The sequence below is a fragment of the Choloepus didactylus genome, assembly GCF_015220235.1.
Source record: "Choloepus didactylus isolate mChoDid1 chromosome Y unlocalized genomic scaffold, mChoDid1.pri SUPER_Y_unloc1, whole genome shotgun sequence".
Classification (NCBI taxonomy): domain Eukaryota; kingdom Metazoa; phylum Chordata; class Mammalia; order Pilosa; family Megalonychidae; genus Choloepus; species Choloepus didactylus.
In genome coordinates, this window is record NW_023637624.1 from 770,968 (window position 1) to 796,377 (window position 25,410).

Genomic DNA, 25,410 nt, shown 5'->3' on the forward strand with positions numbered 1-25,410 from the left:
TTGTTTGTTACACCACAGCATAATGTGGGCCATCCTGTCTGGTACACATAGTTTTGCTTAGCACAATCCATGGCACCCAAAGTTTCCTAAGGTACAAATTAGCCAGTTGTAGGATGGGATACTTAATGGACTCAAAAAAGGGAACTCTTCACTCCCTGTTCTCTCATGAGCTCTCATAGTGGCAATCATTCACCAGGAACTCATTCCAGACAACTCTGGATCCATCTGGCAGTTTTGCAGCTCCCACGTTCCCAGAATTCTACCGGGCTGGTTCGCTCTATAAAAATCTGTATCTCCCTGGAGGCTATTTCAGTGTTGATACTTGTTCAAAAACATCCAGCCAAACTAAAGTTCATTAAAAAGCTGGCCCTCTAACCACCCAGGCAGAACTGGAGGCACATTTTGAGGCTGACTCTCACAAGGCCACATGTCCAGGCCACAGAATCCCATGGTTACCCAAACGCAGCAATTTGTTCTCCAGGATTCTTGTGAGCCTCACTCAGTTGCCATGGCCACAACACACAGTCTGAACAAACAATATTTCTGACTTCATCTGATTCTCGCCTATGAAAAGTAAGTCATTTGGGGCACGAATACACTTTAAAACATTAAAATCAACTGAGATCAACAATTTTGAGTCATGTGATAAAATGAAAACAAGCTCCAATTTAAGAACCTCATTTTCCACCCATTGGCAAAAAAAAACTGACTGCTTAAAAAAGTCATTTTGATGACTGTTGAAATTTCAATAAAAAGTTTATTTTAAACAAAAGTATTCTGTCAATGATAAATTTCCTGACTCGATAATGGTTTTGTGATAAGAGGATGTCCCTGTTCTTAGGAAATACACACTGAGGTATTTAGGGGTGAAGGGCCATGATGTCTGCAACTACCTCAAACTGTCAGTAAGAAATAATACATAGAGAGAGAAAGAGAGAAAGAAAGCAAATATGGTAAAATGTTAACAACTTGGGAATCTAGGGGAATGGCCAAAGTGTTCGTTGTACTATTCCAGAAACTTTTCTATAGGTTTGAAATTCTTCAAAATAAAAAGTTTTTAAAAACAAACACACACGCTTCAGTCCTTCACACTTTTTAAAGCACAACCCAAATAAAATATAAATTGTAGGTAACCCAGTACACAACATACATACAAAACTTGAGCAAATGCATACAAATTTTTTAAAAAAGGTTTTACAAAGTAATACTTACCCTTACAATATTACAGGTGAGGCTCTGTGACTTTTCTATTCTATTCTTTCATGTTTTTTAAAATGCAGGTTGAGACCAATTGAGTTCATGATCACTTATGGTCGCAACCCATTTGAAAACTCCTGCCTTTTGTGGTGCTTTCTGCAATGTTTTTAAAACTAAATCTGGAGACAAAGCAGGAGTACTGTCGCCATGAAGAAATGACAGCTCAGGGCACCCTGAATCCATGTGGGCTTTGAGAAAACCACCTCTCTAAATACAGAGAGAAGAACTGGGGACATGAAGTTTACCGATTTCCAGATGGTGACAAATGCAGTCATCATTGTTTGTGCTGTGTGCAACAGCCAGAGCAAGTATTTAGCAGGTTTGGGACACCTTTCCTGATCGGACTGCCTCATGGTCTGCCATGATCTGTGCCTGTCATGCCCAGCTCAGGGTGCTGCTGCTGCTAACCACAGAGATGGGCCTGGTGGTGGGGTGGGGGTGGAGGTGTGGGTGGGGTGGGGTGGGGTGGGGGGACAGAGCCTGCATTTGGGACACAGCCTGCAAAGTCTACCCCTGCAGCCTGGGCCAAAACAGAACAATATCCGCTCATTTCCACTGCAACCCTGAGAAAAACTGGTTTGTTAGGGCCCCTGGGTGGGGGGTGGGGGGGATGGATTTGGCGGAGCCCTCTGATACAGCCCACCCAGAGGCCATGCCTGCTCACTGCAGGTATCAGTCTGGCAGTCAAGCCTGGGGGCACACTCCCATCCTGGGAGAAATCTTTCAGTCCCACTTCCCAGCTACTGACTGCCCCCTTCCCTCTTGGCCTGGAAGTGCACAGTCCATAATAATGGATCATCAAAGCTGGAAGCTCCCTGCCATGCTAAGTTAGCATCTCTATATCCTCTGGACCTTCCACAAAATGCTGAGAAAAGAGGATTCAGTGGCCACCTTGGAGATTCACAATGCATGTTAGCATATGAAAGGCTCTGAAATATCCTTCGGTAGAAAAACCTGCTTAACCTTTTTTCTTTTTTTTGTCATTGGATTTTACAAACTTTTTTGTCCATAGGACCCCAGTCCCCTTTTTTCCCTATCCTGCCAAAATGATCCCTGGGAATAACTGTAGTGTAAATGAAATGGATCTTTGTTTTAATGCCTCTTAACACATCTCAGACCCCAGGAACCACTGCCACTTCCTTGCTCTAAGCCGCATTTCCATCCCCCTTCTCTCATTTCCTGTCCACCTTCCTGGGTCCTAGTGTCCCCAGGCACCTGGGAAAGGGAATGGAGCATTGTGGTAGAAAACAAAGGGATTAGGCTTAATGGGTTACCCTGCCAGAAGAATTTGCACAGTTCTGAGTACTTTGTCAACACATTGATTCTAACTCGGGCATTGCAGGCACTGTTGCCTGGAAGATTGGGGGTGGTGATGGGGGGCTTCCAATTCCTAGCCTTCCACCAGCGGGCCCCTGTTCATTCTTGCTTCTCTTTTCCAACTGATGCCCCAGTAACATGTGCAGAAATCCATACCCTTCCCCTTATCCGCCCCCCTCCTCCCGTGTAGCATATCCCAGGGTTCTCCTCTTCCTAGGGCCATCTCCGGAGGCAAACTGTTCCTTCCACCCTTCACTGGCATCCTCATCACCTGCCTCCATCCTGTCCCCTCTCTCCCCCACCACAAACACCCGCAAGCCCAGTTAAACAAACTTTCCACAGCTGGCCAAAGCAGTTCGGGCCACTTCAGTGTGGCAGCGTCAGTCTACCTGCAAGCCAAACACCACGTGCAGGGCCAAGGTGAGCAGGAGACAAGAGCCCAGGAGGATAGTGGTTTTGAGGTCCAAGCCTCCCACCCCACCGGAGGAGAGGCCACTGGACAGCGAGGCGTTGGCCGGACTCCCGGTGGTGTTGGCGGCCTCCTCCACTGCGGCCCTCGGGGCCAACAGCTTGGAGAGGAGGCTGTTGAACCTGCTCACGGTGGTGGCCACTGGCTCTGGGGACGGGCCTGGACTGGACACAGCGAGGTTCCGCTCCTCCGGGTCCACGCACAGACCATCGGGGGAGCGCCCGAAGCCCACCTGGCTGAGATCCAGGCCGGCCACGGAGCCTGGGGAGGCGCAGCGCACGTCGGCGACGCGCCCGGAGCTCTCCATCCAGTCCCGCAGCCACTCCAGGCGGCAGTCGCAGCGCCACGGGTTCCGGAAGAGAAAGAGGTGGCCGAGGAAGAAGCCGGGCTGGAAGGCGGCCCAGGCGAGCACGGCGAGGTGGTTGCCGTTGAGGTGTAGCGCGAGGAGGCCCGAGAGGTTCTGGAAGGCGCCCTCCTCCACGAAGGCTATGTGATTGCGGTCTAGGTAGAGCAGCTTCAGCTGCTCCAGGTCGGCGAACCAGGCGCGCGCCACGCGGCCCAGCGCGTTGCTGCCCAGGTTGAGCGTGCGCAGGCGGCGCAGGCCGCGGAAGGCGTCGGCGAGCAGCGCGCCTAGCAGGTTGTCATTGAGCAGCAGGTGCTCCAGGGCGCCGCAGTCACTGAAGGCGCCGCTGTGCAGGGTGCAGACGCGGTTGGCCTGCAGGCTGAGCAAGCGCAGGCGCCACAGGCCCTGCAGCGAGCTGGAGGCCACGGCCTCGATGCGGCCGCGCTCCAGGTGCGCGTGCGTCAGGTTAGCCAGGCCGCGTAGGGCGCGGGGCACGCGGCGAAAAAGGTTGTCGAAGGCGGCGACCTAGCGCAGGGCGGGCAGCTCGGCCAGCAGACGCTCGGGCCCGCTGAAGAGGCGGCAGGAGGCCAGGTCGAGGTGGCTCAGGCGGCCGAGCGCGGCGAAGGTGCACGCGTGCAGGTAGCGGAGGTCGCCGTTGTGCGCCAGGCACAGCTCAGAGAGGCGCGGCAGGCCCTTGAAGGCGCCGGGCGTGATGAAGGACAGGTTGTTGTGGCGCAGCGAGGGCAGCGTGCCAAAGGCCCGCTCGCCTAGGAAGCGCAGGCCATTCTGGTCCAGGTCGATGGAGGCCGCCTCGCCCGGGAACTCGGCCGGCACCCGCAGGAGGCCCGCGCGGTCGCAGTGCACCGAGCAGCCGCGCTCCGTGCTGCTGCAGGCGCAGGAGGCCGGGCAGGCGCGCACGCAGGTCCCTGGGGCCCGGGCACCGGGCAGGCTGAGGACCACCGCTGGCGGGGAGGGCAGGCAGGCGGGAGAGGAGAAAAGACAGAAGCGAACCAACCGTCAGCCATAGGGTTGCCCCAGGTATAAGCCTACCTGCCCATGTGCCGGGGATACACGGCCCTCACCCAAGTGGCCACAATGCTTCTCTCCTACCTTAACTGCTTTCATGTCTCCTGCATGGCTACGTCCTCCAAATGGCCTCTTCGACGTCCGGGGCCTTTACACGGGTTTCTCCACCTAAATAGCCCCTCCACCCTTTGCTTTTCAGGTTATCTTAAGGGGCAGAACCCAGCTCCAATCCCAGCATCTGAGCCCTTGTAAACTCCCTTCTGCCTGCGTTCTAGTTATGTGGCTGGAGGATTTGTTGTGTGCATGGCTGGGGGATCTTGAGGGTATCACTGGGGTTCGCACTCCAGTCCTGTGCTGTGCAGTACACAACATGTGTGGCTATTGAGCATTTGAAATGTGTTTAGGTCGAATTGTGATGTGCCCCGAGAGTTCCTCTAGTTAGTCCCTTCCACCATCAGAAATACATTCTTGAAAACCCCCCACTGAGGAGAGAGAATTAGGGAGCAGGAGGTTGAGAGTGAACCTATGGAAAGCCTTATCAATCCTTTTGTTTTCCTTTAACAGTCGCTAAAATTAAGCCATAAGGACAACACACTAAATAAACCATCAATGACTTTCTTACACATCTCAAAAGAATCATTGTGGACACTATGCCATTAATTTTCATTCACTGGCCCTTGCTCTCTAGAAGCGTGTGCTTTACATCATCATGGGAAAGAAAGGTGCTTATAAATCAATTTTGTTCTGAGCATTTGAATGGATGATCAGATAAATACTTCAAAAGCACCCCCACCTCCCACCCCCACCCCATATTCTTGCCACCTGCAGAAAATCATAATGGCATGGCCTATTGCACTGTGGAAGCCAGAGGCCCCCAAGCCCAGTCTTGAGAACCAATGGTAGATGCACCGTTTGTATTTTCTGGTCAGGAGCAGCTCACAGGTGGAGTATGCACAATCTGAAAGTCCTGCAGAGGAACAAAGGGTATGCAGACATAAACCCGCTCACAGATTCATAATTTCTACCTCTGCCCATCAGGACTCACAAACTCTTAGCAAACACACCTGGCCTACCATTCAGTCCCTCCCGCTGCGTACCCATTGCCCTACCTTGCCTATCAAGCCCCTGTGGGAAACTGAAAGTGGCCACACAAGGGGTGTGTAAAGCAGCACTTGCTTCTGCCTCTAGGTTTGCTCAGCTTCCAGTGTCTTTTCAGTCCATCTGTTGTGGACACGCCATGTTTTCTCAGTTGCTGGGAAAGGGATTCAGCCTTTTCAGACTTAGCTGAAGAACACTCAGACCTCTGAGCAGTCCTTCAGTTGGAAACTGTAGCTAGTTCAACATTCTGATGTGGAAGAGGCTTGACTTAGCTTTTCCCTCTCCCTAAAAAAAACGATGAGATAGACACTAAGCTTCCAACAATGTTTTCTTGGCCCCTGTGCTGACCTGGCTGTGAACAGGGCAACTGTGGTCTGGGAAGACACCCTGTTAGGGAGACAGGGCCAAGAATGTAACCTTAACTGCAGGCTTAAACTGGACAGGGACCGAACCTTTTTCTACCAATTCTTCCAACCGGGTCAAGTAGAAGGCATCAGATTTCCTTACAAATCATCCTTCATTCTACTCTCTTCTCTTTTCTAATTAAGAAAAGCTCACTGTCAACCATATGACTCGTGTTTACATCCCACAATAGCTAACATCGTTCCAGGCACACTGGAGGCTCAATAAACATTTGCAGAATTAAATGGAATTGATGCCTTCCTCTGTGAAGATTTCTGTTGGAAGACGTCCTTTATTTTAAAACCCCGCTTTGTCAATGAGGACATGGGGTTTTGACAGTCAGGATACATTCAATATGTTTGTATAATTCAAGAGATCAGAAATATAGCTGCCAATTAAGAAAAAGAACACATGCAAGAGGGGTGGCAAGGAAGCTTTTCCTTGTATATCCCTTTTAATCTTTTAAATTTTGAACCATGTGAACGTATTACTAATTTCAAAAAATAGATTAAACTAAAATTGATTTTAAAAAAATAAGAACACTCTAAGTATGTTGTCTCTATTAGAGACCTATTTTCAAACCTCCGAAATGTTGATAGCCTTTAGGAACAGTAAGTAATTTGACTGGGTTACTTAGTGAAGTTTTAATTAAATTGAGTAAATTCTCAGGCAACCAAACTCCAGTTTTGGTTTATCCACTAAGAAGACTAAGTATATACTTAGTGCACCAGAAAAGCAGAAGTGCCCAATAAGTATTTTCTTTTAAAATAATAATGTATTTGGGTGAGCTCTGCTTGCAGTAATGGCAGAGCAGCTTGTATCAGACTAATATTCCTGCTGATAGCTATTGTAAACTCTGGACAAAATATTTTTAAAAATTGAAAGCACTTGAGGGAGACTTCGGCTAGATGCTGCTGAGGTGATATCTGCGCTTCTTTCTGAGAACTGCGGTTTTCGGGCCTGCGGTCACTCGCATCTGTGTCCAGAGCCGGGCTGATTCTTTCAATTTACATGAAAGATGGATGGATCGAGGCTGCGGCACTCTTGCAGTCTCCTGTTATTCAGAACCATTTTTTTATCCCCTGGTCTTGGCTGCTGCTTCCCCTTCCCCAGCCGCCGATTATTTGACTGCGACACAGAAGGAAATTACTGGGGGTGGTGCGAGTGGGGGGAGAGCGTCGTAGCGGGTCAGATCTGTGGTAAATCTGACGCAGTATTGTACCTTTGAAACCGAGAGGCATTTTGAGGAAGACTTCTATGATGACATTCAACAGTGTGCAGAGTACCTAGATTAGTCCTTTCCTGCTTGCCCTTATGTGTATCAGAATCAGTGCTGCTGCATAGTTTGAGCCCAATAAGATTCACTTTACAAATGAGGTATTTAAGTCACATCTGCCAAGACATATGATTTGAATGAAACTTTAACTGACACAAGTTTTCATATTTATTTAACCTAAGTTATCAGCTGTCTGCAGTTACTCATAACCGAGGTGCTTGGTCCTCAAGGAGAGGGATAAGAACTGCCAATCTTAGATGCTGAGAACCTTCTGTATAATCATACCTGTGAAATCATTCATGTGCTGAAAGCCCCAAAGGGAGCATAAACCAGGGATTTTGGTATCATGCAGCAGAAGACCAAATTATTTCTCCAAGCTCTGAAGTATAGTATTCCTTACCTCGGGAAGTGCATGCAGAAACAGCATTTGAATCACTGTAACATCGCTGCTCATTATTACAATAGAATAAAGTTGAGAAAATATCACCTAACCAAGTATCTGCAGAATAAACACAAGATACCAGAGTTAGCAAGAAACATCCCAAGTCGGAGCTTCTCCTGTAAGGATCTTCTGCCTATTAAACAAGAAAACAAAAAATCACTTTCAGAAAACATGGATGCATTTGAAAAAGTGAGGACAAAATTAGAAACACAACCACAAGAAGAATATGAAATTATCAACGCAGAGGTAAAACATGGTGGTTTTGTTTATTACCAAGAAGGTTGCTGCTTGGTTCGTTCAAAAGATGAAGAAGCAGACAATGATAATTATGAAGTTTTATTCAACTTGGAGGAACTTAAATTAGACCAGCCCTTCATTGATTGTATCAGAGTTGCTCCAGATGAAAAATATGTGGCTGCCAAAATAAGAACTGAGGATTCTGAAGCATCTACCTGTATAATTGTGAAGCTCTGCGATCAGCCTGTAATGGACACTTCTTTCCCAAATGTGTCCAGTTTTGAATGGGTAAAGGATGAAGAAGATGAAGATGTTTTATTCTATACCTTCCAGAGGAACCTTCGCTGTCATGATGTATATCGTGCCACTTTTGGTGATAACAAATGTAATGAACGTTTTTACACAGAAAAAGACCCAAGCTATTTTGTTTTCCTTTATCTTACAAAGGACAGTCGTTTCCTCACTATTAATATTATGAACAAGACCACTTCTGAAGTGTGGTTGATAGATGGCCTGAGCCCTTGGGACCCACCAGTACTTATCCAGAAGCGAATACCTGGAGTCCTTTACTATGTTGAACATAGAGATGATGAATTATACATTCTCACTAATGTTGGCGAGCCTACAGAATTCAAGCTAATGAGAACAGCAGCTGATACACCTGCTATTATGAATTGGGATTTATTTTTCACAATGAAGAGAAATACCAAAGTTGTAGACTTGGACATGTTTAAGGATCACTGTGTTCTATTCCTGAAGCACAGCAATCTACTTTATGTTAATGTGATTGGTCTGGCAGATGATTCAGTTCGGTCTCTAAAGCTACCTCCTTGGGCCTGTGGATTCATAATGGATACAAATTCTGACCCAAAGAACTGCCCCTTTCAGCTTTGCTCTCCAATACGTCCCCCCAAATATTATACATATAAGTTTGCAGAAGGCAAACTCTTTGAGGAAACTGGACACGAAGACCCAATCACAAAGACTAGTCGTGTTTTACGTCTAGAAGCCAAAAGCAAGGATGGAAAACTAGTGCCAATGACCGTTTTCCACAAAACAGATTCTGAAGACTTGCAGAAGAAGCCTCTCTTAGTACATGTATATGGAGCTTATGGAATGGATTTGAAAATGAATTTCAGACCTGAAAGACGGGTGTTAGTGAATGATGGATGGATATTAGCATATTGCCATGTTCGGGGTGGTGGTGAGTTAGGCCTCCATTGGCACACAGATGGCCGTCTAACTAAAAAGCTCAATGGCCTTGCTGACTTAGAAGCTTGCATTAAGACGCTTCATGGCCAAGGCTTTTCTCAGCCAACCCTAACAACCTTGACTGCTTTCAGTGCTGGAGGGGTGCTTGTAGGAGCATTGTGTAATTCTAATCCAGAGCTCCTGAGAGCTGTGACTTTGGAGGCACCTTTCTTGGATGTTCTCAATACCATGATGGACACTACACTTCCTCTGACACTAGAAGAATTAGAAGAATGGGGGAATCCTTCATCTGATGAAAAACACAAGAACTACATAAAACGTTACTGCCCCTATCAAAATATTAAACCTCAGCATTATCCTTCAATGCACATCACAGCTTATGAAAACGACGAACGTGTACCTCTGAAAGGAATTGTCAGCTATTCTGAGAAACTCAAGGAAGCCATCACTGAGCATGCTAAGGACACAGGTGAAGGCTATCAGATCCCCAATATTATTTTAGATATTCAGCCTGGAGGCAACCATGTAATTGAGGATTCTCACAAAAAGATTTCATCTCAAATAAAATTCCTGTATGAGGAACTTGGACTTGACAGCACCAGTGTTTTTGAGGCTCTTAAGAAATATTTAAAATTCTGAAATGCCACATTCATCTGGGAATTGGAAATCTTGAAATAATTCATGGTATTACTTCCAACTGGATTAACAAGAGTGAGATTTTTCAGTTACTAAACAATTTTTTAAAATTTGCATCTCCATCCAAATTGTGCTTAGTCTACATCTCCCTTGCTTTTCCTCATTCTTTTCACTCATGCACATGCCCCTAAATCTACAAAAGTAGTTTTCAAATCATGCACCTTTGAAGGTAGGGGATATAGGAGTAGGGGACAAGGGAGGGATTGGTGACTGCAGGACTCCAGGTCGTCCCTCCCAACAACTGGAACTTCTGTTGTTTTTGTCTGTAAGATTTTCTTCGAACAGTTTACAAATCAATATCCTGCCTTTTTAGCCAGTGAACATTTTTAGACCCTGTAGCAGTGGATCATCCTCCAGCTTCAATGACTGCATTAAGTTAATTAGATCTTTCAAATAATCTGGGATCCTAAAGTGATCTAGTTATCTCATTGATGCTATCCCAATAAAGTTACAGGTTGCTACAAGTGATAATTTCCTCTTAAATATTTTTTTATTCTTTAAAAACATTTGAGAATTGTTCCTAAAGCAGTTACATTCAAGCTACAGAACCGTCTAAGAATTAATGACTAGTCTTCATCAAGGTTACCCAGCAGGAACCTGTACATGAAGCTACTGCAAAAGCTTATACTAAAAATGAATGCCAGTGTCTTCATCTCTTTCACAGAGAGGTGCCTAACACAAGCTGTACAGTATGTTTAATATGCTAGAATAGCATGCCCGATTGGAAACAAAGCATCTCTCTTTGAGCTCTGTTTGATGATGAAGGAGAGTCTTCATTTCGTAATCGAGGATGAGTCCTTCTCCTTTGTCCAGTATAATGGCATTCGTTTCAACCTGACTGCCTTGGGTGGCAGTATTGGTACTTAACCTTATGCTCACTTTTGAGGGAAGTCCTGGAAGCATTTCCTGTAGATTTACCTTTGAGGCTGATTCTCCAAAATTCAGAACCATGGTAAAGACTCTGTCCATTCCATCCAACTCTCGTGTGTACACAACAAAATTGTTCTCGTTCCACACATGGCAAAACCAGCCCCTGCTGAGGAGTAGCTCATTGGCATGAAGTAAACTTAATTCTTGATATAACTTCAACGTTGATTTGAACTGAGTCTTTTGGACCTATTTTTTTTTTAAAAAAAAGTATTTACATAAATGTTTGATTCAAAGAATGTTTTTAAAATTATTTTAGTATCCAAGAAAAAATTATTTCCCAAAAAACTTGCTTTAAATTTTGTCCCTTAAAATAAATATCAAATTGTAAGTATTAATCTACAAAATTGTAAGTATTAATAAGTAAATAAGAATAATTTTTATCGACACTGATAAGTTGCAAATTCAGGGTTTCAAATTGTCTGGGAGCCAATGAAGCCTGCAAAATGCTCTTTTACACCTTAGCCAGATTTGACTCCTCTTTAGGAATCCCAGAAAAAATGTCCATGTCAAAGTTAGTAGATATTTAACTTGACTAAATGAAGTCACTGTATGCTATATTGTGCTGCCAAATGCCTGGGGAAAAAGCTACCATGGCCATGGGCCCTTGAGAACTTCTGATTAATTTGGGCTTATCTGTTCTCTTGTAAAACACTGTACACTGCTGTTGTGCAAAGATCATGTAACTTCAGCAGGTTTATTTCTTGCATAGCTAGTGTTAGAACAAAGTTACAAAAAGGATGTAAAACAAAAGTCAGAAAAATTTTTTACTATAAAAGTAATATTCATTAAAGAAAATTTGGGTTTATTTTATAGCTATATAAAAAACATCCATAATTTAATGTACTTTTGTGTTATTTTTTCCTTTAACATTTCAGGAACTTCCCCCAGTTATATATTACATAGCCTCCATAAATGTCATTTTAAGGACAAAATAGTATTCTGTTGAATGGTTATACCATACTTAACAATTCCCTTTCAACATTTTGAGTTTTTATATATAAAACATTTGAGTATATATATATATATATATATATATATATATTCTCTCCCCACCCCACCCCTGTATTTGGATTATTTCTTTAGGGTAGGTCATCAAAAAGACAATTATGAAGTCAAAGAATATGGAACACCTGTTACTTAATGCCAAATTATTCTTCATAAGATTTGTTGCCAAATCAGTGATAATCTTCATTTCATTGTACACTTGCCAGGGGGTGGGGGTGGGTGTAGTTGTGTTCTTGTTGATGTTGTTGCTGTTGTTTGTGGGTGGGTGTGTAATATGTGGTCTTTAATGGATATCTAATGAATGGAAAAGTTTATTCTCTTGTTTTTCAGGTACAGAAGTATTTATGGTACCCATGTATATGACTTGTCATAGTTATTTCTGTAGCCTTAGATAATGCATGTAAAGGACATCATTCAGTGCCACTCCCATAAGAAGTAATGAATAAGTGTTAGGCTATTGCTTTTGTCTACCTGATTTATTATTTCTAGAAGTATGTTAAAGTCTCTCTCTGTAATTGTAGATTTCTCAATTTCTCTTTGCATGTCTCAGTGTATTTGTTTTATATATTTTGAAGCTATCATTAGATGCATAAAGATTCATGTTTTTTAGTAGAATGTTCTTTTATCATTTTTAAAAGTCACCTTTGTTTCATATAGTGCTTTTCACATTGAATTCTATTTTGTCTTCTATTAAATATTTCAACCCCTAAAAAAAAAAAAAAAATTGAAAGCACTTGAGAGCAACCAAAATGGATACAGCCTCTGAAAGAAAAGAAGCAAGCTAGGTAAGGTCCACATTTAACTGGCTTTTCCTCTCACGGAATTTTCAAGTCCACACAGCACCTGGAGAGTAGAGCTCAAGCAGAAAGCAGTGGTTGGAATGGACTGACAAGTTAGAGGTCAGAGTTGGTAGCTGTCACATTAGCTAGAAATTGAGGAGGGAAATATGGAAAAGAGAGAGCCACAAAAGGGGAGTCCCAGAATTGGCAAACAGACTCCCCTTAAATCCTTGGTAGAGACCTGAAGTGCGCATGCTTGGAATGATGCCAAGGAGCCTAAGAGGAAAGCAAGAATTGAAAGCCGAAATAGCTGAACAGAGATTTCATCAGTTGCTTTCTGGTGGAAGACAGGTGAAGAGTTCAAGGTCCACAAGTTAGAGGGGCTTGTAAAATGCCTCAGGCTTTCTACTGCAAATCCAGAAAGCCATACTTTAGGAGTGAAGATCATTTTCTCAGGATTAAGGGCAAAACTGAAATCGACTTACCCTAGTAAAGCCTAAACCCAAGCCTCCCTGGCTGTCAGAAGAAAATTCAACATTCTTCAAGGGAACATAAGAGAATCCAGAGTTTCTACAATGACCACCCATAATATCCAGTATACAGTCAAATAATACTAGACATGTTTAGAAGCAGCAAAATATGACTGATCAGGAGGAAAAAATAGTTATTAGAAGCCGATAGTTTAACAGACAGCTCATATGTCAGAATTACCGAACAAGGATTTATTATAAATATGTTAAAGAATTTAAAGGAAAAGATAGATATAATGTGTAAAGAGATGGGGAATTTGAATTTCAGAAAAGGTATGAGGACTCTAAAAACGAACCAAATGGAAATCCTAGCAATGAAAAAATATGATACCTGAAACTGCAGATTATTCACCACAGAAGAAAAGATTCATGGACAGGGCAATAGAAATTACCCAAAATGAAGCACAGAAAAAAGATCAGAAAAAAATTATCAGAGCCTCAGTGTCCTGTGGGATAATATCAAGCAGTTAGACTAACATGCGCATATTTGGAGTCCCAGAAGGAGAGAAGAGAGAGAATATGGCAGAAAAACATTTGAAGATAATTTTCAGAAGTTGACTAAAAGCAAGAAGCTTAGCAAACCCCAAGTAACAACACACACACACACACACACGCGCGCGCGCGCGCGCGCACGCGCACACACACACACAGCTTGGCATACACACCATAGTCAAACTGCTGAAAACCAGAGAGAGAAAACTCTTAAAATTATCCAAAGAAAAAAAGATACATTACATAGAGGGGAACAACAAGGAAAAAATGAAAATGCCCAACTTCTTATACGAAACAACGGAGGCTATGAGACAATGAAATATCTTTAAAGTGCTGAAAGAAAAGCAAAATCTAGCAACCTAGAATTCTGTATCCTGTGAACATATGTTTGGAAATGAAGGCAAAGATGTTTTCAGGCAAATGAAATCTGAAAAAATCCATCTCCAGCAGATCTGCACAATAAGAAATGCTAAAGGAAATTCTTCAGCCTGAGGGGAAATGATATACTGGATGAAAATCGAATCTACAGGAAAGGATGAAAAGCAATAGAAATGGTAAATATATCACTAAATATAAAAGACTACTCTTTTCTAACTTTAAATTGTTTAACAGACAGTTGCTTGTTTAAAACAAAAGCAAGAATGTGTTGTGGAGTTTTTAACACATTAATGAAAAACATATGACAACAATAGCACAGAGGATAAGGGAAGTAAATGGGATTATGCTTTTATAAGGATATAACATTACACACAAAGCAGAATAAAATTAATTCAAAGTAGACTATGATCAAAAAAGTAGAGCTAACTTAAAAATCCAATAGAGGAGGTGGAGTGGAAGTACTAAAAAATACTCAGCCTAAAAGAAGGCTGCTCAAATGAAATCACTTTTATGGATTCCTTTTACTTTCATAACAGCCACCTTTCAATATGTGTTTGCTCAGGGCTAGGCTCGTTACATACATTATTTCATTTAATAAAGCAACTCTGCAAGATCAGTATCATTCTCCCCTTCTCACAGAAGAGGAAACTGAGGTTCAGGATGGTTAACTGACACTAACCTTTGTTTGTCTTTTAACTATACTGTATTATCCCCCACACCACATGCCTAGCCCTTCTGAGCTTCCATTTGTTTAACTGTAAACTGAAGGGCCTGCACTTCCTGATCTTTGAGGGCCATCCTGGCTTTCATTTTCCCCTGGTTTGACAGCAGCTGTTGATAACCATTGCCTCTGAGAGAAAATACCCCGCCCACAAACCCATGTGCCTCTGCCACCTTCTCCAAGCCACAGCTGTTTGGGCCATAGGTGAACACTTGACCCGAACAGAGCTGATCAGATTCATTCTTTCTCCATGAAAATGGAATAGGCACCGAGAGACTGGCTCAGTGAGATTCCGTGAGCACCTGAACTAAAGGACTATATATCAAAGCCACTTACAGGTCAAAGTTATGAGGGAATAGGAGCCAAGGGCCGAGGTGAGGAAGCTCATGGGCAAAAAGAGGAATAGATCTGCCATGAGAATCACAGAGCTGGAGATCAGGCAGGCAAGGGAGAGAGGGAAGCTGCTGGCCGACTCACTACTTCCCATTAAGCTCTGATAGAACTGTTTCTGGGACATTTCCATTCCTTGCAACCATATCACCTCTGATCCAAGCGGACATCTGGCACCTTTTCTGGCTCCCCAGCACCTTTGATGCCCCCTTTCTACATTTAGGGAATTTCCTACATTAAAAGTCCTGCCTCCTCAAGACAGAAGCCAAGAAGCTCCCTTTCCCAGCTGCCCTTGCAGTTAGGGCTCAGGCACATGACCTTGCTTAGTCAATCAGACACACCCGAGCAAGACTTGGATTCAGAAGCAGGCGCCAGCCATGCAGGAACCATTTTCTTGCGAGAATGGTGGCAGAGGCAGCAGGTATCCAGGCCAGAAGGGTGGAATTTCTGGTACCCCGCACCCTTCTGCCCACCAGTGGTGGTGGGTGCAGGGTCTTTTTGCTAGCTCTATCTCACCATGTGCCTTAGGCATTGCTCCTGGTTGTGCAGCCTCCAATCAGGAAGCCTCTGAAGACCCATTATCCTTAAATAAACCCTTTCTCTGCTTCCAGGACCTACAGTGGGTTCTATTGTTTGCAACAAGAATCCTGACCAACATCCTGCTTGAGAGAAGTCCCTAATCTCTCTAGGACCATTTTCCTCCTCTGGCCCCTCTCCTTTCCCCTGAAGAAACTTGCTAGAGAAATAACCCAACTTCAGGACTGGGCAGTGCCCCCAACCAAAAGCAAACTCCTCTCCAGGGAACAGAAACTTGTTGACAGGGAATATATAAAATTGAACTGAAAATTATCTAAGACATTTCTGATTTTTTGAAATCCAAATGAAAAGTGGCCCCTCCCAGAATCTGCAGCCATCATTCCAAAAACAAATCTCCTTGGCTGTCCAGAGCTGAGTTCCGTGGGAATACATTGGCCAACAAAACATTTACCAAATGAAAATTCAGATTACAGTTTGTGAGAAGGTCAGACCCAGTTGGCAGTGACTTAGCAATTTCTCTTCTCACAGCGCTGTTGTTAGGAAGGATCTATAAGGAAATGTGAAATGGCTTCGGGGCTTTTATTTCCAGTCTGATGTAAGGAGGGGAAGACGAGAAATTCAACAGGACTGACTGGTCTCAACAGGCACCTGCTCAGCCAGCCTCTGTCATTAGTTCCAGGATTCACGTGTGGGGCTTTCCAGAGCATTTGATCTTGAAAGCACTTACCCTGAGGGCCCAGCCTCTCAACCTAGTTCGCTCATAAATTCTGAGGACACTGCCTGTCATCCCTGCTTTCATACTGCTCCTTCCTTTTTTCCCTCCCTCCCTCTTTCTTTCTCTTTCCTTCTTTCCTTCTTCTTTCCTTCTTCCTCCCCCCTCCCTTCCTTTCTTTCTTTCTTTCTTTCTTTCTTTCTTTCTTTCTTCTCTTCTCTTCTCTTCTCTTCTCTTCTCTTCTCTTCTCTTCTTTCTCTCTCTCTCTCTCTCTCTCTCTCTCTCTCTCTCTCTCTCTCTCTCTCTCTCTCTCTCTCTCTTTCTTCCTCCCCCCTCTCTGTCTCTCTCTTTCCCTCAGACAACCTCACTGTACCTCAGTTTCCTCATCTGTAACATGTGGACAGTCGCAAGGAACAGATGAGTTGTATGTGATGCTTGAAACAGCTGTGAATGCACTCGGCAAAGCCAATAGTGGGCCCCCATAAGCCACTGTTGTCACAGGAGTAAACCTCATCAAGAGGCCAGTCCTTCAAGGACCATATGGAAATCTGCCCCAGAGTGAAAAGCAAGATACCAGATGTCAGACAGTTGAAGTTATTACAACAAATAGACTATAGTGAAGAGTCTTAGAAAGGTTCTCTTCCTCAGCTGTACATTAGAATCACCTGGGGAGCTTTTAAAATTCACAATGCCGGGGCCGTAAGCCAGTCCAGTTCCATCAGAATCTTCCAGGGTGGGACCAAGCATGGGTATTTTTTAGAATTCTGTAGGTGATTCCAATATGCAGCCAAAGGCAGAAACCACCCATGGAACAACTTTATAAAAATGGGATTCACCTGCGTAGGATAAAATATTACAAGATGTCTCCAAATGTGGACAAACACCAGAAATGAGTCCCTGCTTTTGTGTTCTGGTGGGGTGTACTGACTGCCCCAAGAGCTGCCAGGTGGGCTCAGATGCCACATAGTGATGTCTCTTAATACAGACCAGCTGAGGAGTTGCTGGTTCGTAGGTCTTCAGCCTTTTACATACATGTTTTTCTCCCTTGAGGCCCGCTAGGAGAACAGTTACTCATGGAGTTTCCAACCACAGACTGTTCGGAGTGTTTCTTCATTCTCATTGTTTTAAAAGAACTTGCAACTGTAATTTCAAATTCATTTGGATATATATCAGAAAAGGTTGTTTTCAAAATAAACCGGGGAGTATAAAAATACTATATATATATATATATATATATATATATATATATATATATATATATATATATATATATATATATATATATATATATATATATATATAAAAGAACTTGTGCCTCATAAAACCAAAATAGCAAGGGAAAATATGGTCAATTTCCTGGTTTCAGCAAAATCTACTCAGCCCCTTTGGCTCTAGAAATTGTTCCCCTCCCTGTCCTGGTGACTGTTACCCAGTTGCTCCTCAGGCTGAGATGCAGGGCTGGATTTTCAGGACAAAATTGGTCAGGGGGAATAGAAGTTCAGTGGGGGAGACCATCCCATGGCCTCAGACCACACAGGTAACCCAGAACTTGCTTCTCACAACTCCCAATAAAGCTGCCCTCTCCCTACAGCCTTCTTTTTAAAATTTTAAATCAAGTTTATTAAGGTATAATTTGCAGACAGTACTGTACCCACTTTAAGTGTACAGTTTGGTAAGTTTTGACAACTGCATTCACCCAGGTAACTGCCACCCCAGTCAAGATTTAGAACCTTTCCACCATCGAGAAAGTTTCCTCACATCCCTTTGACACCAGTCTCCTCCACACCCCTGGCTCTCGGCAACCACTAATCTGCTTTCTGACCTATAGATTAGTTTTGCCTGTTCTAGAACTTCATATAAATGGAATCAAATGTACTCGGGTGTCTGGCTTCTTTTGCTCAAAATTATGTCTGTGAGATTCACGCATGTTTTTGCACGTGTCAGTTGGTCAGTCTTTTTCATTGCTGAGTAGTATTCCACTGTGTGGCTACACCACAATTTGTTTCTCCATTCACCAGTTCATGGGCATTTGGATTGCTTCCAGTTTTAGTCTATTAGGAATAAAACCAATAAAAAGATTTGGGTGCAAGTCTTTTTGTGGACATGTTTTCATTTCTCATCTATCTATCTAGGAGTGGGACTGCTTGGTCATATAGTAAGTATATGTTTAACTTTTTACAAAATGGCCAAACAGCTCTCCAAAGGGGCTGTATTATTGTAAATCCCACCAGCAGCATATGAAGAGTTCCAGTTGCTTCACATCCTCACCAACACTTGGGAGTTTGTCAGTCTTTTCAGTTTTCACCATTCAAAAGGTAGGCAATGAAATCTCATTGTAATTTTAATTTCCTAAGGCCTTTGTTTAAAATACAAGTCTTACTCACTTAGAAGGATACCTAACACTTAGTATATATGAGTGTGTCAGACTGAAGAACACCTCCTCGGGTAGCTTCACCCATTCAACCGACAACCCCTTATTAAACACCTACTATGCCTTAGGTTCTAATAAATAAATAATAAATAAAACATCATTTGCTACCAGTAGATGGCACTTAAAATTAATGACCTTCTCATCCACTGGTGCTTCAATTTAAACCACACTCGAGCAGCAAAGAAGATATTACCCGAACCCTGACCCTCTTGAAAAGCTCACCATTTAGAGAGCAAGCCCGATTGCTGTAAAGCAAGTGAGGGAATTCACCTATTATGCTGTGGGCAGCCAGAAGACCCCGAAGGGGTTAATATGGGGGGCAGGAAGGGAGAAATTCGCACTTAGTACAAAACTAGAGGCCCTGGGCCGCCAGCTTGAGACCACTTCCGCTTCGGGTCTTGCCCTGAATTTACCCTTCTGCTAGCCACTTCTGATTCCACCAAGGCCTGGGTTTGTGAGGCTTATTTAGTCGCTTTTTCTAGCCGAGGAGATGAAGGATGAGCCCCGCCTGCTTCTCGGGAACATGCTGTCCATATTGCTTGTGACTTGTAGGCAGAGTAGTATCTTCTGTGCTGCTGGAGTGTGGTTTAAATTGAAGCACCAGGGGATGAGGAGACGGGCATTAATTTTAAGTGCGTCTATTGTTAGCAAATGATGTCACCACCCAACTGGTCACAAGAAGTCTGAATCTGTTTCAGTTTTCTGTAGCAGGGACAGCTCCTGTTTTGCGGTATGTGGGCCACGAATACCGGCTGCATTCGGCGATGAACCATAGGGCTTTGGAGCTTCTAGGTATCACATTTAAAATCATACTGGCTCTTGGAAGCAAACATTCTGTCCCAATGAGTCAATCAAACTTCAAATCCTTTCTAGGTAAGATAAAATGGCAAGAAGCTGGCAGTTCACAATTATATAAATGTCAACCTCTGTCCTTTGGAGACTCCCCAAGGTAAATAGTCATATCCTATTTATCATAGTGTTCCCTGTACCTAGTTCTAAGCTTTCTTCTCATTTATTGAGTTGCCCAATAAAAGAATGTAAGTCTCTCAGGGACAAAGACTGTGCAGTTATATCCTTTATAAAATCCCTTGAGCATATTGAAGGTACACAGTGTATACCTGTTCAATCATTGAATAGAGCAATTTTTACTTTTTGAAAAGGTGGAATAAAGAGTAAGAAATTCTATTACCACCATTTTAGAATTATCTGTCTGGTAAAAAGTTATCACACTGCGTACAAAGGTTTATTACACAGAGAGTCATAACCTCAAATAATTAAATTCACCTGAGGGTCAGAAAAACAGATTATTTGTGTAGAATCATTTACGCAAGAACTTAATAAAATATTTTTCCTCAGGCTATCTTAGTCAGATGTGAACAGTTGGAGCTGTAGAGGTGGGAAAATAATTTGTGGTGAGTCTTCTTGTATTAAAAACTGTATAACAACAGGACAAAATCTGAAAACAGCTTTACATATATCCATAATCCTACCATTTGAACACAATTTTTCATTTTTTTTCCTCTTTAAGAAGATGGGTTCTTTGAGGGAATTTTTTTTTAAAGCTAAATGAGCTTAAAATAATGTGACTAGAAAACCACTGTCGTTTTGGGGGATGGCACCAGTGAATTCATCTCTGAAATTAGAATAAGAAAATCCCCAAGAGGAATATTTGCTATATTTGACCCAGGAGTTTTGTTTTTAAAGGTCCACACCACCTGCTGTTTTCTCACAGCCTCCATCCCCTCCCTCACCCTCACACTTTCAGTGAAACCCAGTCGTGAGAACTAGTGTCCATGTGGGGCTTTCACCAAGCCATTGGAAGATCGAGCTCCTTGAGTTAGAAACCCTGTAAGTTACTGAGGCTTTTTCCCAGGGTTCCTGATGCCCACACCCACTGGCCATCTGTCTGCTGCGGGCACAGAAGGAGCGGCTTCCCGTGACTCACCGTGCAGAAGCAGCACCAGCATCCCAGCAGCCTTTCCCACGCCTGGCGGCTTAAAAACACCCACCCGTGGGATCCCCACCTGAGGAGAGAAAGCACAGGTCACCAGGTGCCCGGGACAGATCCCCTGAGAACCAGGACACTTAGACCCCCTTCCCGCTCCTCCAAACTTCCTCAATGCCCTGCCTTTTTTTCCCTCCTTCTTCCCACTCATTTCTCCCCCACATTCTGGGGTTCCGGGCTAAAAGAAACCCATAAAAACAGCCAAAAAGAAGCCTCCAAATTGATGGCTTGGCTCTATTTTGGAAACCCTTCATCAGGCTAAAACCCTGACAGCAGCTCAGATGGAATCACTGACAACTCAGTAAGGAAATGGGCAGCGAGGACACTTCTGCACAGAAAAATCCAGTGACTAGTCCCCTTTAGTAAATGGTACTTACCATCCAGCTCCTCCACCAAGATACCCCTCAGCTCCCCCAGCCCATCCATCTCCCAAGCTTGACAGCCACAGACCCTAAAAATGATTGTACTGAGAAGTAAATGGGGGATGGGGCAAGGGGCGAAGAGAAATAATTGCTTGTGTGGGGTTGAGCGCTTAGTTTTCTTTTTCCAGATTTAATGGTAGGAAAATCCTCTGTATCAGATAAGGATTAACAGAGATGAAAGAATGTGTCTGCCTCTCAAATCACCAAAGCCAGTGGCAGATTTTTCTGACACACCAATCGGCTTTATCCCCAGGCCTCTGCCATGGCCCCCCTCGCCCCCTCCATCTGCCTTGCCCCTTTCTCTCCCTAAACCCTCATGGGACCCTACCCCCTTTCCCCATCCCACCCCCAAGAGAAATGCAATCAGAAATCGGCATCCTGCCACCCAAATAGCATTATCAGCATTTTCTGACCAGGGCATGTTATATAATTTTGCATAGGTGAGGCCGGGATAGGACAAGTTAAAATAATCATGTTTTCCCAAAATGCAGGCTGCTGATTTCCTTTCTTTGGAGGGATGATCCAAAATCAAACTGTGAGGAGGGCCCTCCCACTACGTTAAGGCTAGAAAGTCTGCCTTGGGGGTTGAGGCTGTGTTAGCCATGGCCCAAGGCGGCCCATCTTGTGGGCCATTGGCAGAATCAGGCTGAGGTTTCTCCAACCTTGCTGCTCAAAGTGTGGTCCCTGGGCCAGCAACATCCGTGTCAGCCAGGTATCAGCACATCTGTTTAGTCACATCTTTTATCATTTAAGAAATATGTTTAAATGGTATTTATATTTATTTCAACGTATCAACGGCACATTTCCAAAACAGCAGGCTTTCAAAAGAAACAAGAACCCCAGGGAATTCCTGTGCCAGTTAAAGTTTGGGAAAACGTAGTTTAGGGGGGTTTTGAGGAGTCCACTCCTTGTGTGTCTTGTTGCCAGGCAGGTGGTGGAGGTGGTGGCAACAGGGGCTGTTTCTCTGGCCCCCACATTCTCCTGGCCCCAGCAGATCCACCAAGCCTGGGCATAGGGTTTGGGCCTCAGCTTCTGCCGGGACCACACACCCAGGTACCCATGGCAACCAGCCAAGTTCTACTGCTAGACTTGGTATACCAGCACCAATGGGAAGAAGCCTGGCATTTTCCTTCCCACTCAAGGGTTCTGGGTGCAAATCTAGGCATCCAAGGCTGCTGTGCCCTGGAGAAATTTTATGTTCTTCTGTTTGGACCTGGAGAGCCAAAATATAGCTGAGCTTGTCCGAACCTCTGCTGGGAAGGAAACAACAACTTCCCACCTGGGGAATGGGGTGGAGGGAGCTCCCCAGATGAATCCCCTGTCCCCAGATGTGGGCTCAACTCACACAGATGGACAGCACTCCTCTTTTGACCACCAAGGTTGGAGGTATCCTTTCACCTTTCATTCTGAACCTTGACCCAATGAAGCCTCCACTCCCCCAGCAGCAGGCGAGAGCTGAACTTGGCTTTAAGAGCCAGCCTGTCGGCACCTACAACCCTTGTCCGCAGCTTATTGGGTCAACCTTGCCTTTGCCTTTCTCCAGTCAAGTGGATCTGGCACTCTGGGCCAAGGGTCTGAGGAAGACTTCTGCCTGTGAAATTCAAACATTTCTCCCAGACGGAAAATGAGGAATAATCAGAAACTATCAAGGAAGACAGGAAAGAGTCCATCCACCCAGCAACTAACACCCCTGACTTGGACTCCAACTGTGGGGACAAAACAACCCTTGCAGTCAAAACCTTCTTCCAGGAAGAGAAGCAAGGGGGCAGGTTGAGTGGGTGGGTGGTTATAGGAAGTGTGATTGACTGACATGCCCCCAAGAAGAAACTTCAGATGGGGCCCTGTTAACCAAAGATGAATTAGGAGAGGAGGGCCCCTTCCTTACATAGCTCACCCCAGCCACTCAGGGATGCACCCGTATTGCACCCGTATTGGCTCTCTGTCACGAGGGAGAGGGAGTTAGTAGCTGATAGAAGGGGCAGAAGAGAGAAGGAGGAGTGTGCTATGTGAACATGTGAAATTGAGATGTCCCAGGATGAATCACTTTGCCGACAGAGGTTGCCATTTAGACAAAAGTTTCCAACAGCAGAGAAGGTGTAAAAAAATGTCCTCCTGTTTGTTTGTAATCTTGCTATTGTGTTCACTGGATCAGATGTTCAGTGACCTCCTACAGGGACTCTCAGGAGCTTGAAGGCTAAATCAGATTCCTTTCTATTTCTCTGCTGCTGCTGACTCCTGCTTGCACACACACACACACACACACACACACACACACACACACAGCACATGGAGACACAACCATTCTGCAGGGGCAGCAGCATGGGCACGTTTAGCCTGACATCAAATGGAACGAGGCAGTAGGTGCCCTGTTTCATTCCATGAGAGGCAGACAAGACAAACTCCCAGCAGAGAGCTGGAAGGGAAGTCAGCGATGGCCTCGTTCAATTAGGGCCCAGACGAACTGCAAGACAAACTGTCCTTATGCTGGGTTCGAGATCCCCCAGAAGCAGACCTGAGACAAGGATACAAATGCGAGTAGTTTATTTGAGAGTTGATTGCAGGAAATATCAGCAGAGGAGTGGGGCGGGGAGACATGGAAGGGAAGACAGAAATAAAGGATGTTGTCAAGCAAGTTCTCACTGTGGGCAACTGGAGCCTAAACCCATTGGGAGCTCTGGGAGCCAACGCAGAACACATCTCAGCATTACTTCAACTGAGGGGCAGGAAGTTGGGGCATTTATCCACCAACTCCCATCCACTTGGTTGAGGGGTGCTCCCAGGGAGGACAGGAGCGGTGGTGGTTGTTCCCCAGCAGCCTCTGGCTACCAGGCAAAGTGATGCAGATGCACTGATTCCTAAAGAAAACTTCTTTCCAGAGCCATCTTATAGCAAACAAGGGGGTTAGAATTCTTTACAAAAGCTATGAGTAGCTAAGCTTCCCCAACTTGGAACTGGTAAAGAAGCACCGATTAGGCCAGGGGAGTCTGGACTTTGCCTGACGCAGAACTGCACTGGGATGGGCTGCAGGGTGGCATCTTGCTGGATGGGTGATGCTGCCCCTCAGGGGCTCCACAGCTGAGGGCACCATCCTCTCCTACCAACCGACTCCGACATAGGCAGCTCATATTACTCTGCTAGAGGCTTGGTCTGCTATTTGGAGGATGTAGATTCACCCTCCAGCCTTTCTGCCCTGTAGTCCCAATTCACAGACCCTGGATGGCCCGTCCCCAGCTTTTGCTCCTTTTTTTCCCCCACTTCTCCACCTGCTGTAATGCCAACCCTTCTGCCAGGTTTAGAGCTACTGCTGCCTCCTCTAAGAAATGTGCCCCTCCCAGAACCCTCCCTCTTCATCTGCAAGCCATCTGCCTTGCAGTTTATAACTTCTGGACTGTCTGCCTCCTTGAAGGAGCTGTGCCTGCTGCAAGCCTGTACCCTCCACAACATCTGGCTGGTACCCACCCTTAGACCAAGCAAGAAAGGGAGGGAAACCTGGGGCAAGGAATCGTTGGGGCCAAGGGGATGTGCCCACCCAGAACCCATGCTCCCCTTGTAGACCATATTCTGGATATGTGGGACTACAGAATTCCCTGCCCAATAGGTTCTGAAACCACTTTGCTTGGCTCGCCCAAGGGTAGACTGTGTGTCACCAGTGTGCACACAACTAGTCTTGCTTGTGGGAGGGCCAGGGGCAGCTGTTTGCAGGGATACAGCCAGAGCCTGGACCTGAGGGAAGGGGAATCTGCACATGTGTAAAAGGGCCCTTGTGGTGGGAGATAGATCCAGGCTGGGAAGGGAGGGAAGGCACCCCACGGTCAGCCCAGAACTCTGAGGAATACAAGAATTTCGAACTTGATCCTGGCCTTCAGGATAGTCACGGAGGTATATTTGAGGGAGGAGGATAGAACATATTTTCTTTAATGTTTTTTTAGCTTGATTTATCACTTTCCAAGATTTAGACACATGGTCGGCGGGCCTCTGTATGTACTCTTGCCCCAGGGCCCAGAAAAATTAGGAGCAGGCCTGTGTTTGGCACACAGTAGGACATCCACAAATGTTTGCTTAAGTGAAGTCAAGCTCCCATAAGAATTAGTGGGGACCTGTGGAAAGAGAACTGGGGTGAGTGACAGCCTTGTCCCTTGGCCTGGCCTTTTTCTCTGATTTATTGGTGGTCTCACAGTGGCACCCTCAGTTCCCGTACTGCTCATTCTTCAAATGAGGAAATTGAGGCCCAGAAAGGCTAAGTGGTGTGCTCCCCAGAGTGACAGTTAGGTGAAGGTGGCGCTAGGACCCAGGCCTCCTGCCT

General features: G+C 44.8%; 2 protein-coding genes across 3 annotated transcripts; one reads left to right on the top strand and one right to left on the bottom strand.

Moving 5' to 3' along the window:
- Nucleotides 1-2,954: 2,954 nt before the first annotated feature.
- Nucleotides 2,955-5,513, bottom strand: LOC119525876 (nyctalopin-like). The gene is given in 2 exon segments (XM_037824672.1): nt 2,955-4,348; nt 5,486-5,513. Coding segments are annotated over 2 exon segments (1,422 nt in total).
- A 1,318-nt stretch (nt 5,514-6,831) lies between these two features.
- Nucleotides 6,832-10,243, top strand: LOC119525921 (prolyl endopeptidase-like). 2 transcript variants are annotated; one of them, XM_037824711.1, is made up of 2 exons: nt 6,832-6,923; nt 7,754-10,243. In XM_037824711.1, the coding sequence occupies exon 2, from the start codon at nt 7,802-7,804 to the stop codon at nt 9,716-9,718; it is 1,917 nt and encodes a 638-aa protein (XP_037680639.1). In that variant the 5' UTR covers nt 6,832-6,923; nt 7,754-7,801; the 3' UTR covers nt 9,719-10,243. The 2 variants fall into 2 exon arrangements, with proteins under 2 accessions (XP_037680639.1, XP_037680638.1); XM_037824710.1 differs by lacking the exon at nt 6,832-6,923 and having other exon boundaries at nt 7,225-10,243.
- The last annotated feature ends 15,167 nt before the right edge of the window (nt 10,244-25,410 follow it).

Bases quoted from the DNA above. Each gene is read 5' to 3' on its own strand.
- LOC119525921 (XM_037824710.1), top strand. From the start codon at position 7,535: ATGCAGCAGAAGACCAAATTATTTCTCCAAGCTCTGAAGTATAGTATT.